Below are 18,015 nucleotides of genomic sequence, written 5' to 3'. Positions count from 1 at the left end.
GAAAAAGCATACATGCATACATTTTCCTCCTTTATTGGTGTGTTTTAAAAAAAGGCAATTTTGTATTTTAAAAAGTAAATATATTTAGAAGTTAGTGTGGATCAAAGCTATGCAGTTGTGTTCTTGGGAAGTCTATTGTGTTAAAGAGAAACAGAAGTGCCCATTTTTTCAGTCCACAGTTGTCCCTTGTGCTGTTTATGTGTGGGGACTAAGTGGATGTCAAGCACTTTTGCTGAGTTACATAGACACTGGTGTGTTTTCTTGTATTCTGAAGGAGGAAATCCCTTTAGCTTTCTCATGTGCTTTAATTTTCTAGGAAGCTCTAATGTTAATTTCTGTATTTGCGAACAGTAGCTATACAACTCCTCAAAAATTCTATTGAAAATCTCTTTGAAGCCACTTTTATCCTCACAACCCTCCTGTCTCAGTCCCTCTAGTGGTGGATTGCAGGCATTGCACCACACCCAGTCCTCACATCCTTCCCCCGGTACTTCCCATCAAATACTGCCCTGTCTCCTTTCTAAGTTGGTGGGCAGGGTAAGGGAGTAAATATATTAAAATCAACTGTAATAGTTTGTGAGCATAACTTTTGTGTGTTTTATTTTTGACAGCCGATTTATTTTGCATATTCCTAGCGAGGAAAGAGACAATGCAATCCGAGTATGCTTCCAGATTGAGCTCGCCCATTGGTTTTACTTGGATTTCTACATGCAGAACACACCAGGATTACCTCAGTGTGGGATAAGAGACTTTGCCAAAGCTGATATCCTTTTTCTTGCTACAATGATCGTCTTTCTTTTTTTTCTAATAAAATATTTTAGTACAAATTTCCTTTTGCCTTTCATTGAGTTCTTTTTTTAACTTCTATTTAACACATAAGGAAAATAGAAATGTGATATACTTTTATTGCATTCTTATTTTTCATAATACTGAAATGTACACTGATTAGGAATGAATGATTTTGGTTTTTTGAGACAGAGTTTTCTCTATGGCTTTGGAGGCTGTCCTGGAACTAGCTCTTGTAGACAAGGCTGGTCTCGAACTCACAGAGATCCGCCTGCCTCTGCCTCCTGAGTGCTGGGATTAAAGGTGTGCACCACCACTACCCAGCAATTAGGAGTGAATTTTAGCAATACTAGCCTATTTCTGGGGCAGTTCTGGTTTTTACTCTTGGTATACCATTTAACCAGGTGATAAGATCAAAGAGGCTTTTCTTCCTGAGTAAGACACAGCTTAGTCAGATGTAGCGGTAGTGCATGCCTTTAATCCTAGCACTCCTGATCTACAGAGTGAGTTCCAAGACAGGCGGGGCTACATAGAAAAGCTCTGTCTCAAAGACAAACAGACCCCCCCCCAAAAAAGGGGGGTTTGTTTTATGTAATAGTTATAAAAATATATCCAAATATTTAAGATTATAAAGTTGTCTGTGGCAAAAAAAATGATAGGTTGCTGTATTAAATGTTCTTAGACTGCAGGCATAAGATAGAAAGATTTTAGACAACCATTTTTTAAAAGGAGTTTTCCTGAATAGACACAAGCAGGGAGTGTACAGACTTGCAGAATTGGAAAATACTAGAAGGCTCAAAAAATCCTAGTTTGTGCTAAGCACAGGGTTCTTGAAAGTGGGTGGATGTGTGTATGGTGGGGTAGGGACTCTTAAATCTTGAGCAGGGTGATTTGACTTATTCCGTAGAAAGTGAGTGTTACCTAATCAAAGAGTGAGTATCGAAATCAGGCTAGTTTTACTTGTAATAGTTTAGGAAAGACCTATCACCTAGGAAAGAACCAATAAGTGTTAAGGATTTGGGGGAGGGGGGAATAAAGTATTTTGAGGTTAGATAGACTACTTTGGATAAAAAAGAAAAACATCACGAAATGAAAAAGTAAGACGTGTTTGAGTAAATGGAAAAGAGTGGGCGATATTAGAGAGAAACTCAGCATGTTTGGAAAAGAAAACAGGTTTGCTTGGCATGGTTTTGTTTTGTTTGTGTTGGGTTTTTGTTTTTTGTTAAACTTTATTTTGGGGTAAGCAGAGTCAAATTAGAGTGATAGAGAGAGAGAGAGAGAGAGAGAGAGAGAGAGAGAGAGAGAGAGAGAGAGAGAAAGTGTGTGTGTGTTTTAAATCGATGACTTCTTTGTGTAGCCTGGCTGTTCTGGAACTCACTCTGTAGACCAGGCTGGCCTCAACTCCCAGAGATCTGCCTTTTTCAGCCTCCCAAGTGCTGGGATTAATGGCGTGAGCTACCACTGCCCAGCCTAAATTATGATTTTCTCCACAGCCTTCATCTATTTTAGTAGTGGTGTCATGATGGCTTGAGGCATCAAAAGACCAAGTATACAATTTTAAAGAATGTTTTTGTTTATAAATATATTCTCTAATATTTTACACTGTTCCGATTTCTTATATATACTTAAATTTCTTGTGAAACTGACACCCAAGTTTTCCTTTGTAAACTTTACTAAGCCCTCCCCTTTAACATCAACAATGATGAAATAAATACATGCATACATGTGGTAAATAACTTCATAAATATGGTGTGTACTGTATATACATTATCCTACTCTTCTGAGTTCCAGTATTTTAACTGTTTGTGTTCCCAACTGTTCTGAGTTTAACTTGAGTATTCGTGATGGTTACAGTTTCTGCTTTTGTATCCCTTATCTCAGGAGTGTAGAGACTGATTATCTGAAACATAATTTGCTTTGTGTCTAGGTTAGGTACTAGGTGTCTAGGCTAATGACTTGTTCAAGGGAAATGAGTGTGCTGGGAGAAAGGCAACACAGTTCAACCTAAATTGCAAACGTGAATAATTTCATATAAAATACAGTTGACTTAAATAGGTCTGTCTCTGTATATAGTTTTGTGAAGTTTTATTTTTATCTCTGTCTGTGTTTTTGTGTGTACAGATGTCTGTGGAGGCCGGAAGAGGGGATCAGACCCCTCGGAGTTGGGAGTTGTTGGCTGTGAGCCACAGATGTGGGAACTGGGAGCTGGAGTCTGGCTCTCCAGAAGTGTAGGTCATGCCCTGATGACTGAGCACCACTCCCCACCTCCCATCCCCCACCTCCCCACCCCCCATTGTAGCTTCTTTGGCCGAACTAAGGGAAAGGTAGTTTCCTTAACATTATTTATACTCTTCAATCATTGTCCATTTCTGCTGCCACAAGGCGAAGATGTGGAAAAAGTTTTGGATGAATGGAAGGAATATAAAATGGGAGTGCCAACCTATGGTGCAATCATTCTTGATGAGACACTTGAGAATGTAAGTGCTGTATCTAAGAGTTTTAGTACATTTCTACCAGGTTGACTATGGGATGTTCTCAATTGAGGCTGTAAAATATCCTTAGATTCTTAATGTTTAGAGAACTTGATTTTGGATGTTTTACCTACATTCTGTTGTACTTGTTTTGGCTTAACGTAAAGAATTGTGAGTTCATTGTTTAAACAATACGTCTTAAATTGACAAAGTTTGTTTTTTCACACTATATATTCTTGGAAGACATTTAGGCCAAATGCTGTACACAGTCTATTGGTAAATAATTACCTGAAGTATAGAGAAAAGGGCTATTGATTTGGGACTGGAACATGGGAAAGGAAACTAGGTTTCTTTGTGTTTTTTTGTTTGTTTTTGAATTTCTGTTTGTTTGTAGGTACTGCTGGTTCAGGGGTATCTGGCAAAATCAGGCTGGGGGTTTCCAAAAGGAAAAGTAAACAAAGAAGAAGCACCTCATGACTGTGCTGCCAGAGAGGTGAGTGCCTGTATTTGGTAAGCATTGCTGTTGGCTTGCAGCGTCCAAGTCTATATAGATGTACTTTTTTGAACTCTGGAGAAAGTTCAGTCTTTTCCTGAAACTTGAATGCATGCATGCTTTAACTAGAGGCAATCCTTTGGGCTGGAGAGATGGTTAGGAGCACTGACTGCCCTTTCAGAGGACCTTGGTTCGATTCCCAGCAACTTCGTGCTGCCTCACTTCCATCTGTAACTCTAGCACCAAGGGATCTAGTGCCCTCTGCTGGCACTAGATAAATAAGCAGGCAAAACACTCCTACACATGAAAATAATAAGGTACTGCCTGCCTCCCTTCCCCTGCTTTTTTTTGGCTGTTGCTACCTTCATTTGTTCTCACTAATTTTAAAGCGTATCTATGAACTCCCTTCTTTACAATGGTGTCTTTCCCACTTTCTGCTTGAAATTTTGATTTTTTTTTTTTTGACCAACTTCTAACCATATTCTTTGTTCCTGTTTTTTCATAATCCAGAAAAATGTAGAGTCTGGGTTTTTCTAAGGCAGTTACGTGTTTCCCCTCAAAAACTTAGCTTTATACCTGAGCTAAAAGATAAAGTTTAAATCCTGCTGCACTGCCAACTTAGCCCCCAGCTCAGCCTTTGAAAAGATGTATTCCTTGTCCTCTGAATTTGTTTCTAAAATGTGATTAAAATTATGCCTACCCAAACATCCCCTCTCCCTGTCAATTCAGACCCCAGCTCAGTGCATCTCTGTATTCGTTACTTCTGTTTGATGTGACAGGATACCTGTCAGAAACAACTTGGTGGAGGAAGAATGGACCATGGCTTTCACTGTCAGAGTGGGGAAGGAGTGGCAGAGCCACATAGTTCCAAGCATCTCAGGTTGTGGCGGTGCTTTTTCATATGGTGAACCTAGAAGCTTGACATGGTTGGGACTAAGGGCTGGTTTAAGGTTTAACTAAGGAAACCTAAGTTTCCAAGGTCTGGTCACCTGTTCTTACCATTCAGATCTACCTCCTGCAGACTCTACAGCCTTTCACATAGCACCATTCGATGGAGGCTAGGTCCAAGCATGAGCCTGTTGTGACCATCCAGACTTAACCCACAACAGCCCTTTTCCTCTGAAGTTCTGTTGCCAGTTAGCATTGAAGAAGGATGGAGTTTCTGTGTAAAGTGAAGTTCAGAATGGGTGATTTTCATTCATCCTTATTTAAAATTGTTTTGCTGGTCAGCTCTAGCCCATAATGGTCTCTGAACCTAAACAGCAACTCTTATTTACCATTTCTGCCTTTACTACATAGATAGTCTGCAATTAGCTTTTTATCCTATACCACATTATACTTGACCCTTGAGATGTGTTCTGTTTTAGGCTGTGTTTATGGAAAAGCTTAACTGCTTCAGCCAAATCAAATGTATTGAGAGTTGCTTCCAAGAACTTCGTAGCCAGAAGCAACATCTCTGAGTTCGGAAAAGTGGCAGAAATTTGATTTTGAGATATTTTTGAGGTGGCCTGTTTGATGCCATGATATTTATTACCCAGTTTTAGTTTGGATGTAGCTTGCTAGTGAAGAAAAAAGTTACAGTTCTTAAAAACCACTGGTGTGGGGTCTGGCATTCAGTTTAGTGCACAAAGTGCCTGCTGCCCAAGCAGGAGAACTTTGTTTGGATTGTACCCAGTTTTTATATTCCTGCTGGCAGTGTCATTATGTGCATACTGTCAATGTTAGTTCAAGCAACAAAGTCTCATCTTCTACAGAAAAATAGATGCAGCCACAGGTTAGCCATATTAAGTCAGATGCAGAAAGACAAATGCATCTCTGCTTTTGGAACCCTAGACATTATATTGATACACTCAGTCAGTCCCGTATGCATGTAAGACTTAGACAAAGTGTGAGATTTGGGGAATGGAAATACCAGAGGGGGGCTGGAGGAGAAAGGGGAAAATTCAGGCTGAGTGTGGTTCAAGAACACTTGTATAGAGTCCCTTTGAGAAAGCTGCCATGGGCTAGGGAGAGGACTCCAGCATGAGGACCTGAGCTCAGATCTTCAGCACCCATTTAAGCTATGCTCTTGCCTGGAACTGCGGTACTGTGGGAGGTCCAGGCAGGATCATAGGCTCGCTGGCCTTGGCCTTGGGCAGGTGGTCTTCCTGTCAGTAGATTTTTTTTTAAAGGAAAACCTTGGCTTTTAATCCTGATTTCTAAATTATTGCCTTTGTCATAAAGAGGTAAAAGTTTGGGGAGTTGGCTGGAATGTTACTGTCTAGTTGGCTTGAATTGACTTACAGCTGACTGGGTAGCTTAAACAGCAGAATTTATTTCCTAGCAGATGTGGAAGCTGGGGTTCCAAGATTAGGGCTCCAGCCAATTGAATGTCATTGCAGGCTCTCTTCCTGGCTTGTAGGAATCCCATTTCCAGCTTTGTGTCCACATGGTTTTCCTGGGTGTGTTTGGGTATTGTCCAGAGAGCAGTTTGGGTCTTTCTTAACCAAGATCAGGATTGTATTTTTGAGAACCTCTTTTAACCCTTAACTACTGCCATACCCCTTTCTCCATCAGTCACAATGGTTTCAACCTAGGGTTTTTGAGGGGTGGATAGTGGGTGCAGTTTTTTAGAAACAGGGTGTCTTTCTGTAGACATGGCTATCCTGGAACTCTGTAGATCAGGCTGGACTCAGACTCACAGGGATCTGCCTTCCTCTGCCTCTTGAGTGCTGATTAAAGGTAGCCACCGACACTACCAGCCATCAACCTAGGAATTTTTAAGGTTGAATTCATGCAATTGCCTTTTTGAGTGTATTTGAACTAAGAGTGCTAGAATTGCAGTCGGTTCTTCTGCCACTTGGTACTACATTGCAATAGAAACAATGAGGTCTGTAAGCCGGCTACCTGTCAAGTCTTGACTGATAGCCAGATTGTTAGCCATCCTTTGCCAATAGTTTATCTCTGTTTGATCTGTTTAATTTTTACTTGTATTAGCATAAGGAGGGACTACGAATTAGATTTAGGCTAATGTCTTTTTCTAGTTTGTTTTGACACAGGTGCTCAATTATGTAACTAGCTGCCCTTGAATTCATATCCTCTGCTTTACTTTCAAGTGGTTAAAATCAAATATTTTATCCACATTTATCTCTAGGTCTTCGAGGAAACTGGTTTTGATATCAAAGACTATATTTGTAAGGATGATTATATTGAACTTCGAATCAATGACCAGCTTGCTCGCTTGTACATCATTCCAGGGGTTCCAAAAGATACAAAATTTAACCCCAAAACCAGAAGAGAAATTAGGGTATGTAAGAATTAAGAATATTTGTGGGTTGCTGAACAGAACTCCAGTTGAATGAAGTGGGGAGTTCATTTTAGCTACTCCTTGATAGTAATCAATTAAATGCAATTGTTGTGTTTCAGAACATTGAGTGGTTCTCCATTGAGAAATTGCCCTGCCATAGAAATGATATGACTCCCAAGTCCAAGCTTGGCTTGGCACCTAATAAGTTTTTTATGGCTATTCCCTTTATCAGGTATGTTCATTTCTTAAACTGTAAAACTGGCCTTGATGCTATTTAAGGTTTGGGCTTTTTTTTTTTTTTTTTTTTTTTTTTTTTTTTTTTTTTTAATGAATTGTTAATGTTTCCATAGACCACTAAGGGACTGGCTGTCTCGAAGATTTGGAGACTCCTCAGACAGTGACAATGGTTTTTCCTCAGCTGGTAGCACACCAGCCAAGCCCACTGTGGAAAAATTGAGGTAAAGAGATTGTGGCTTTCTGGGGTTCTTGGTTTAGCACCATTTGCTTCTTGAGTCAGAGAGGCTTGGGAGCCCTTAGAAGCTCTGTTGTGTCCCTGGTTTTGGGCTGTAAGATAGTTTTTTAATGTTTTTCGCTAAGATGAGAGGGGTTAATTAGAGGAAAGGCGCTTCAGGCATATTTTAAAATAGTACACTCAAGAGAATACCAGCCTCTTAGAACACTAGGAAAAGGAAAAGAAGGTATGTGAATAGCTAATACTCTGCCTTCATGATAATTTAGTTCCTAGAGATGATTGAATGGGGTATATTGAAGCCTCTGTTGCACAGGAAGTGGGAGATGCTGATGAATAATTTGTTAAAGTCAGTGACAACTACAACTGTTTTGACTCTGTACAAAGTTCTGTATGCAAATGAATGTGTACATTCATGCGGGTGTCCAGCCACATGTGCACATGAGGGGGGTCTGACTTCAGCCTCCGGTGTCAATTCAGCTTTGTGTTTTGATTCATGGTTTCTCATTGGTCTGGGGTTCCCAAGAACATGCCTGTCTTGCCTCCCCAACTGTGGGATTGCAAACACACGTCACCACACTTGGCGTTTTCGTACGTGGATTCTGGGATCTAACTGGGATTCTCAAGCACTTTACTGTGCTTGCTGTGTTATGAAGAGGGACTATTCAGTACATGGGTGTGAACTGTCAATGACATTTAATGCTTTGGAACTTGGTACAGATTTGAAAAGTAACCATTAAATATGCATAATGTATAATTTTATTAAGTTTATTTTGTGTATGTGTGTGGGTGTGTGCAGAGGACAGTGTGTGAATGGTTCTCTTCTACCATGTGGGTCCTGGAATCAAACTCAGTCATAATCCAGCTTGGCTGCAAGCACCTTGACCATGTCTTCTCACTGCCCTTAGTGCATATTTTCCTATGGAGCTGTAACTTATATGCCAGAATTGTGCTTTTGTGTATTGTTTTGCATTTTTTTCTAATTTGGTGATCTTTTTTGTCTAGGATTTCAATCTTAAACAATAAGAGTAGACCACATTTATGGTTAATAAATTTTAAGTAAATACAGTATTGGTTTTATGAGGAAAAGACATTGGATTTAAATGCCTTAAGAAACATTTCTGTTTTTCAAAATTTGTAATTTTTGTTACCAAGGCACCACTAATAAAAATAACTGAACAGTATGACAGAAGTCAGGAAGTAAAAATATAGACAAGAGTATAGAAACAGATATTGCCAAGAAGTCATAAATGGTGAAAGTGCACCATTGGGAAAGTCTCCACCAGTCTATGGTATGGTCACTCTTACTAGTCCTTGGGTCTCTGTTCTTGTTAGTAGGAGAGGTGATTGTGCTAACACATTTCCTTTATCGGCAGTATTCACATCAGTCATATAGCCTGATATGTTGGAGGAAATGTCAGTTTTGTCTTTTCAAAAGAATTAGAATGTATTCTGATTAGGTTTTAAAACACTTTAAGGAAGGGTCTCACTCTGTAGCCCAGACTGGCCTCAAATCCAGAGACTACTTCTGCTTCAGCTTTAATTATTTCAGTGTTTTAATTATAGCCTAGAGCCAACAGATCCAGCTTTGTAAGTTTTAAATAGAAGAAGGGAAGGATGCTGAAAGGAATCTGCTATTCTTATAATGTTGGTCTTTAGGGCAGTGTTTATGTACAGGTATGGGATGATATAGAGTGAAAATCTTTAGGGTAGTGTTTACGTGTAGGTGTGGGATGCTGTAGGGAACCTTTCGTGGGAGACCTTGGCAGATTCCATAGCAGGAGAGGTTGACCAAGGAGTGAGACAAACACACCAGGCAGACAGAGCTTAAGGGAGAAGTTTTATTAGAAAGGGGAGGGAGGGGGGAGGAAAGAGAAAAGGTAAAGGGTCAGAGAAAGAGAGGACAGAAGAGAATGAGGAGGAAGGAAAAGTCCTGTCTGTCCCAGGGGAACCTTGGAGAAGAGAATGGGAAGAGAAGAGCAAAGAAAGAGAGGAGCAGGAAAGAGAGCTGGGAAATAGAGAGAAAGTAGGCGGGAGTCTTACTTTTAAAGGGGTCCTTTGCATCTTAGTGCAGGCTAGTAGTCATGGAACTCTGGACTGACCAAAGTACTGCCTGAGTGCATTCTTCCAGGTGACAGGGGCAGGCCAGCTTAATGCCTGAATCTTTACTATAGGGTGAAATATTTTAGGGTAGTGTTTATGTACAGGTATGGGATGCTATAGGTGAAATTCTTTAGGGTAGTATTTATGTGCAGCAACAGTTTTCAAAATGAAATAATTGTTCTTGGGGTAGCAGGTAGTCGAGCCTGTAGAGATCAGAAGACAACCTTTTAGAGTCAGTCCTCTCCTTCCACCCATGGGTTGCAAACCTTGAGCTCAGGCCACTGGGCCTGCATAGCACATGATTCTACCTGCTGAGATAGCCCTCAGTCCCCAAATCAAGCATTCTAACAGAAAACAGTCCAAACATGAATTGATTTGATGCATACATGCTGGGAGTGGTAGGAAAACACTGACAGTCTTTGTGTTTAGTAACTAAGCTGTTCTTTCTAGAAAAGTCAAAGCTATATTGTATATATTATAATCCTACAACATATTATTTTAACTTCTAAGCAGAGGTCTTTCACACAGTGTTGCTTGGTGTTCCTGGCTCGATGGCATATTGCATGTGTTCCCTATTCCGAACCAAGGCTGTGTAGAAGTTTGGTGATTAAATAGGCCACAGATACCTCAGATTCAGTACACATCAGGCTTTGAATTAACTTCTGGTTCTTGCACATTCAGAAGTCTTTACCATTGCAGTATTTTGCATCTCTTGTTGGTAAAGAGCTGTGCTCTAGAAAGTAACCTATTGTCTCAGAACATATGTCTAACACTGGTAGGATCTATAACCAACCTATCTGATCAGATCCCTTACTGAGACATCTAGAAACAATGTGTTGTCTAGCCAATTAAAAAGAAAATCCACATACATTTCTTTGCTTCAACTAAATATACAAAGAACTGTCTTTACTTTTAAAAAAATATAGCTACTTGCAGAGCGGGCATGTTATGAATAATTCAGAAAAGCCTGGGGTAAAAATGATAGGATGATAATGTAAGAAATATTAGCACTAGTCGTGTATCTAAACAGCTGGGGAAAAATATAGCTGGCAAAGCTGATCAGAATTTCTGCTTGTGCTGGGTACGCTAGTGTATGACTTTAATCCCAGCACTCAGAAGGCAGAGGCAGGCGGATCTCTTGAGTTTTAACAATAGCCTCACCTACAGAGCGAGTTCCAAGATAGCCAGGGCTACAAAGAGATGCTCTGTCTTGAAAAAAATTTTTTTCTGTTTTTATAACTTAAGGAATTAGTGGGAAAAGTAAAATATGTAGTTGATAGGTTAAATTGTCAAGGCTTTCAAAGAACTGCAAGTGAAAATCTCATCTTACTTTTTAAACCTTGATGTAGTCGAACAAAATTCCGCCACAGCCAGCAGCTGTTTCCTGAAGGTTCTCCTAGTGACCAGTGGGTAAAACACAGGCAGCCGCTGCAGCAGAAGCCTCACAGTAACCATATGGAAGTGTCATCAGACCCTTTCAAAGCAAAGGTGAGTGAGTCACATCGAAAATGCTGTGATCATTTGGCTTCAAAATCATGTTCAGCTGAAGAATTAATTACATACAGTAGGTAGTGGAGCTCTGGATGGCTGAGCAGTTGCCCATGGGCTCAGTTTGAGACTTAAACAGACCTGAGACTCATTATCTTTCATAGTCTTGGAATAAATCCAGTGTAGGAAATAATGGGATGTGCTACTTGAGCCATTTTATGTATGCCGCCAGTAAAAGGCTTAAAAGAAGATGATTTCTGAGTTAAGATTAACAGGATCTATTGCTTATAGAAAAAAATAAGTGTATTATATCATTTTCACTGTCATATATAGTATGTGATTATACCACAGTTTATCTCTTGTGCACTTAATGAACATTTTATTGGTTTCCAGATTGTTGCCTCAAGAACAATAGCCACCCAAAAGTCATATAAAGCCCAACCCCGTTCTAAAACACTTGGCCAGTCACTTCTAAAGCAATTTGGGTGGCCATTCAGTACAGAAAAGACTCAGCAGTGTTTGTCATTGGGGAAATAGAGATCAGTTGTGCTTCAGGATGGCTGTAGTGACAAACCAAATGGAACAGAAAATTAGTGTTGTGAGGATGTGAAGAACTAGGACCCTTGTGCTGTGCTCTTAGAAGTGTAAAGAGACAGTTGCTATGACACAGCTTGGTGGTTTCCCACCAGTTAAATATGAGTTTGTCACATGACTCGGCATCCTCACTGCTACAACTATAAACAAATGAACCGAAAACGGCTTTAACAGATGTCATACAATCACAGCATCATTCATTCACAGCACATAGATGGATGAATCATGCACTGGACTATTTCCAGCCTTTAATGAATAAATTCTGAGTCAGCTACAGTATAGATGATCCTTGAAGTCAGTGGCTAAGTGAAATGAAGTAGGGACAAAGGAACAAAAATCGAGTGGTTCTATTGTTACGTGCCTAGCATAGGCAAATTCACAGGCATAGAATGTGTGCTCAGTAGTGATTGTGCCTGGAAGTAGCAGAGACTTTAGAGTAGTTACTTTTATTGGGTGGTGGTGGCGGCACATGCTCTTAATCCCAGCACTTGGGAGGCAGAGTCCAGGAACATGTCTGTGAGTTTGAGACCAGCCTGGTCTACAAAGGGAGTTCCAAGAAAGTCAGAGCTGTTACACAAAGAAATCTTGTCTTGAAAATCAGAGAGGGGGGAGAAGAAAGGGAGAGAGGGCGGGAGATAGGGAGAAAGGAGAGAGATACTACCTTTTGATGGGAACAGAGTTTCTGTTTTGGAGAATTAAAACATTTGGCAAGTGGGCTGGGTGTGGTAGCCTCCCTCATGCAAAGGGGGTCTTAGTTCTTCAGAATTAAACAGAACAGCAGCAGCAGAATAAAATAAGTATTGCTGGTGTTGACAAACATCCCATCTACTGGCACGAATGTACACATCCTAAAGAGTGTTACAGAAAAAAAAATACTGCCAGGAGAAAAATGAATCTAAGTTGAAAACTTGGTGGTATGAGATCCACTGTCTATTTTGGTTTGGTTACTGTTGGCCAGTTATTTCAGCAGCTACCTAGAGTTTTCTGTGAGTAGGTGGAATAAAGATAAACATTTTTTATAACTAGTAGTTACATCCATTATTCATGGTTCTCAAATAGCTGTTTTTCAAGATTTGACGTAGAAATTGATATTTTAAAAGATTGTGTCTAAGCTGGGGAGCCTGCATGGGAACAAACTAGGCCCTCTGAATGTGGGTGACAATTTGTGGCTTGGTCTGTTTGTGGAGCTCTGGCAGTGGGACATGAAGATCTATCCTGGGTGCATGAACTGGCTTTTTTGGAGCCCATTCCCTATGGTGGGATGCCTTGCTCAGCCTTGATGTGGGGTGGGCTTGGGGTGGGGGATGAACTTGGTCCTGCCTCAGCTTGGTATGCCAGGCTTAGTTGACTCCCCATGGGAGACCTTACCCTGTCTGAGGAATGAGAGGGAGGAGGAACTGTGGTTGGTAAGTAAAATGAATAAAAAAATTAAAAGAAAAAAAAAAAAGAGAAAAGATTGTATCTAAACTTAAGACTAGAGGCCCAAGTAAAAACACTAATCCATTATTTTGTGAAAGCTTATTCTCTCAGTGTTAACTTATTTGTTTATTATAATTTTGTGATAACTGATGGTACCTACTGCTTAATTTATACTATTAAGAGCTGTGGGGGCCAGCAAGGTGAATTTGTAAACACTGCCTTCATTGGCCTCACAACCTGGGTATGATCCTAGAACCCATGTAAAGGTGAAAGGAGAGAACGGGGTCTGCAAACATGCTCTCTGACCGTCCACCACACTGACTCACGGCACCATATTCATGCACAACCATGAAGCTTGAAAGAGAAAAGCAGGCTGGCTCATGTGCCCTGACCTGCCTTCCTAGTGCAGTATCCAGCTGTCCCCAGGGATCTTAGAGCTTCTTCTGCCTCCGCTCCCATTCCTTTACCTTCATGCTGGAGTTGGACTATGGGGCCTTACGTTGTATATGAGCTTTACCCCTGGGCTGTACCCTATCATATTTGTGCATTAGAAACAGTTTACAAGTTTCAGAGAAGTTCCTTTGCAAAGCAGCCCTCCAAGAAAATCAATTGATACAGCAATGTATAAATGTTTAGATGGTGCTTTGTGAGTTCTATTCAATTGAGAGAAACATTCAGAGGATATATTCGTATTGTTATACTGTAGACTTACATGTTCTTTTTACTGGAAAAGCAGAATCAAAATATGAGAGGGAATGGCAGAAAACAGTATCAAGATTCACCTAATCAAAAGAAGAGAACAAACGGAGTTCACAGTCAACCAGCAAAGCAACAGAATCCCTTGATGGTAAGAGCTCTGGGATCACCTGCTTAGGAGACTGCTCTCTTAAGGATGGAGCAGGTGTTGTCTAGATGCAGTAACCTTGGTTTAGTTCTTATCTTGCTTGATTAATTTTAATGATAGGATTCTAATAAAATTCTTCACCATTGCCTTCATGAACTAAACCCTAAAACTCCCTTTGGCAATTCTTAACTACAGGTCTGGATTAGTTACTTGAGTACACTTCTACTTTTTGCCTTGTGTAGTTTCTTACATTTATTTTAAAGTTTGAAAATACTATATAGTAAAAACAGTTTGGTTTTTTTTTTTTTTTTTTTTTTTTTTTTTTTTTTTTTTCTGAAAACCGATTGTTTGGGGGCCTGGAGAAGTGGCTCTATGGTTGAGGGCATCTGCTATTCTTCAGAGGCTGCAAGTCCGTTTCCCTGACCCAGATTTGAGACACACACACACACACACACACATTCTCTCTCTCTCTCTCTCTCTCTCTCTCTCTCTCTCTCTCTCTCTCTCTCTCTCGGGATGTTAATTAAATTTGTATATTTTAGTGGATTCATAAGAATATAGATATTTATGAGGTCCCATTTGTTTCATTATGTGGATACATTGTGTAATGTTTATGGTGAAAACATGCTGGCAGGATGCTTAGGAGGCTGAGGCCCTAGGAACTCAAGCTTAAGACAGGCTTGGGCTACATAGTGACTTTGCAGCCAACCTGGGACAGAGAGAAACAGTAATTGACACTCCTTTCTTGTTGCTTTTTGAAATATAGTATACATTGTTGTTGTTCATAGTCTTGCTACTGTGTAATAGCACATCCAGCCTTCTTAACCCAGCTCTCTGTAACTTCTTCATTGAGCAGCCTCTTCCCATTGTCCTTCTATCTTTCCTACTCCCCAGCTTTATAACCCCTATTCTACTCAGTTTCTTTCTAGAGAGCATCTGGTGTATAATTCGTTGTTACATTGCAGTTAAAAGTTTAGGAGAAATTTTTTCTACAAGAGAGTTGACTGTCTTTACTTATCTTTTCCATTAACGTATGTTGGATTTTCTATTTGTTGTTTCATTTGTTTCCTGTGTCTTTAAGAAAGTGAGTTATGCTGGGCAGTGGTGGTACATGCTTTTAATCCCAGCAGTCTGGAGGCAGAGATAGGTGAGTCTCTGTGAGTTCCAGGACAGACAGGGATACACAGAGAAACCCTATATTTAAAAAAAAAAAAAAAAAAAAAAAAAAAAGGCAACAAAAACAAGTAAGTTATATTGGTAACTTCAAACTTAAGGGGGGGGACACCCTTAACATGGGTGACTTAGTGATTGTTGTGATAAAACACCATGACTGCTGGGCATTGGTGGTGCACAGCTTTAATCCCAGCACTTGGGAGGCAGAGGCAGGCATATCTCTGAGTTCAAAGCCGGCCTGGTCTACAGAGCAAGTTCCAGGACAGGCTCCAAAGCAATACAAAGAAACCCTGTCTTGAAAAACCAAAAAAAATAATAATAATAATAATAACAACAACAACAACAACCACGTTAACAGTTCATCAAAAGAAGCAAGGACATTCACAAACCTGGTGGCAGAGGCTGATGCAGGGCCATGGAGGGGTGCTGCTTGCTTCCTTGCTACCCATGGCTTGCTCAGCCTGCTTTCTTATAGAGCCCAGGACCACCAGTCCAGGGATGACCCCACCCCACAGTGGGCTGGGCTCTCCCACATTGATCACTAATTAAGAAAATGCCCCACAGGCCTGCCTACAGCTGGATCTTATGGAGACATTTTCTTAATTGAGATTCCCTCCTTTCAGATGCCTTTAGTTTGTGTCAAGTTGCCATAAAACTATCCATACTTCCTCCCTGGGATTATCTTAGTTCACTTGGATATACTAATTGCACCAATAAACTAAAGTTTTAGGATATATTTATTGTCAGACTTCTCACTTTTTATGTTAGTTTATTCCAATGAAAGTGTTATCAGAAACGAGACGATTACAATAAATATTCAGAAGGTTCCTAATGCAATCGAACATATTCTCACAAAGGTTAGAAAAATGCCTCCTTAATGATAATGCTATACAGATACTCTGTCTTATCAAGGTACTGTGTAAATTTAACTCATTAAAAAATTTTGTTTGACTGGAGAAATGGCTCAGCTGTTAAAGGCTATGCTCACAACCAATTTGTTTTGAAGAAATTTGATGTGTCAGAATTGTTTTGAAAAAAATTTGAATAGATTTTTTTAAAACGCTTCAGTCCCCTAGTATTTAGCTTTTCTTGTCCTCTTTTGTATGTTATACTGTAGAAATGTTAGAGGATGAGGAAGGACTGGTTCCAGCTAATTAAGGCACTGGATAGAAAGTGGTTGTTTTCTAGTTCTGGCTCACAGGTGTGGGGATGTGGGGGTCAGTTAGTGCACACAAATATATTCCCTAGTGAGAATGAAAATCCAGCATCAAGCTCCTCAGCTTCTTGAGTGGCTACTCTTAACAAACTGTACAAGGTTCATTGAGTTATATAGTCTAGTTAATCTTGGTGAGTTTTTAAAATTGGAAGCTTTTTTAATAATAAAGTTTAAAAACATTTTTAAATTTCTAAAGGGGAAAAAATAAATACAAAGTAGAATGTTCTATAAGAAAATCAGAAGTGACTGACCCTGTGGAAAGTGGTCAGCCATGGAAATTAGAGACCAGGAATTGTGAGTTTGAGACCAGCCTGGGTTACATAACTTAATGTAATGAAGTTGCCGTATGTTCTCCAAATTGTTTAAAAGTTGGGCTTTAAGGAAACCCACTGGGGATGATAATTAGATTCCTGGTTTAATTTTCTTCTTGAGATGCTTGATCATGTATCTCTTGAGTTTTAGTAAGTATAAATAACAAGAGACTTTGCTGTATATGTGTTTTCTACTAGAAATGTGAAAAGAAGCTGCATCCACGAAAACTTCAGGACAACTTTGAGACAGGCAAGCCATTTTATTTATCTTTTTAAAGTTTGTCCTGTGGGGCTGGGTTTGATTTTAGCAGCTGTGATCAGTAGGCTTTGTGATGATGACAGTTACACAGGAAGAGGTGCCTATGTGCTAGAGATTTCATGTGTGAGAGTCTCTCAGTGGAAACTGGCTGGAAGGAATTACTAATAGGTGATCCAGATGTCATTACTCACTGTTGAACATACTGTTCCTTCTGTAAATACTGAGGCCCCAGGTCCACATGAATGTGTGTTGTGAACACCAGCTTGTGGGCTGATGGGAAATGTTATGATAATGAGGGTGCCTCTCTCTCTGCTTTTGTTATAGTGGGATCAACTTTTTAAATGGTGCAATTTCTCCTCCCTCCGCTATGGAATGTAGTGTGTCTGGTTTGTAGAGACACTATGACCAAAGCACCTCTCTTACAAAGAAAGCATTTAATTGGGAGCTTGCTTACATGGCAGCTGGCAGGCAGACAGGGTGCTGGGGAAGTCGCTGAGAGCTTTACATTCTGATCCACAGACAGCAGCCAGCGAAAGCCATTGCGTCTGGAGTGGACTTTTGAAACCTTAAAACCCATCCCCAGCAACTCACTTCCTCCCACAAGGCCCCATCTCCTAATCCTTCCTAACAGTTCTCCATCTGGGAACCAAGCATGCAAATCTATGAAGTTATTCTAATGCTATTGACGTTTGATAAATGTCATTTAAAAGTATAGTACACTATTTTTCTTAGGTGCTAATTTGAATAGTAAGAAATTTCCTTGTGCCAAATTGAAATGGAGCACTGGATGGCGGTGGTGTGTGCTCTTCATTCCAGCACTTGTGCATTGGAGGCAGGGGCATCTTTCTTAGTTAGAGGCCATCCTGGTTTACAGAGCAAGCCAGGGCTGCACAGAGAAACCCTGACTCAAAGAAACAAAAAAAAAGAAAAAGAAATGAAGAGCATTGTTTTCTTTATTTTTAAATATTTAAAGAGAATTTTCATATGCAAATCCACCAGTGACTCATTGGTGGCAGTCCTGAGATGGTTAAGCGACTTACTTCCATCTGTGCTGAGCCAGGAATGGAGTTCAAAGTCACTACTGCAGATGTTCAGAGTCGACT

At 40.1% G+C, this 18,015-nt stretch overlaps 1 protein-coding gene across 3 annotated transcripts in view; it reads left to right on the top strand.

The window, feature by feature from the left end:
* The window catches only part of Dcp2 (decapping mRNA 2), a 38,649-nt gene that overhangs the window by 12,232 nt on the left and 8,402 nt on the right, over nucleotides 1-18,015 (top strand). For 2 of the 3 annotated variants that reach the window (XM_027400846.2, XM_027400848.2), the window contains exons 2-10: nucleotides 612-763; nucleotides 3,136-3,263; nucleotides 3,652-3,750; nucleotides 6,884-7,036; nucleotides 7,156-7,268; nucleotides 7,387-7,494; nucleotides 10,958-11,096; nucleotides 13,843-13,956; nucleotides 16,852-16,903. In XM_027400846.2, coding sequence (XP_027256647.1) covers nucleotides 612-763; nucleotides 3,136-3,263; nucleotides 3,652-3,750; nucleotides 6,884-7,036; nucleotides 7,156-7,268; nucleotides 7,387-7,494; nucleotides 10,958-11,096; nucleotides 13,843-13,956; nucleotides 16,852-16,903 — 1,058 coding nt within the window. The remainder of the gene's footprint in view (nucleotides 1-611; nucleotides 764-3,135; nucleotides 3,264-3,651; nucleotides 3,751-6,883; nucleotides 7,037-7,155; nucleotides 7,269-7,386; nucleotides 7,495-10,957; nucleotides 11,097-13,842; nucleotides 13,957-16,851; nucleotides 16,904-18,015) is intronic. The other variant, XM_027400847.2, reaches the window with a different exon arrangement.

Source organism: Cricetulus griseus, chromosome 2 (genome assembly GCF_003668045.3).
Source record: "Cricetulus griseus strain 17A/GY chromosome 2, alternate assembly CriGri-PICRH-1.0, whole genome shotgun sequence".
NCBI classification, from domain to species: domain Eukaryota; kingdom Metazoa; phylum Chordata; class Mammalia; order Rodentia; family Cricetidae; genus Cricetulus; species Cricetulus griseus.
Note: the sequence above shows the minus strand (reverse complement) of the source record. Positions and strands in the feature narration are given on the sequence as shown.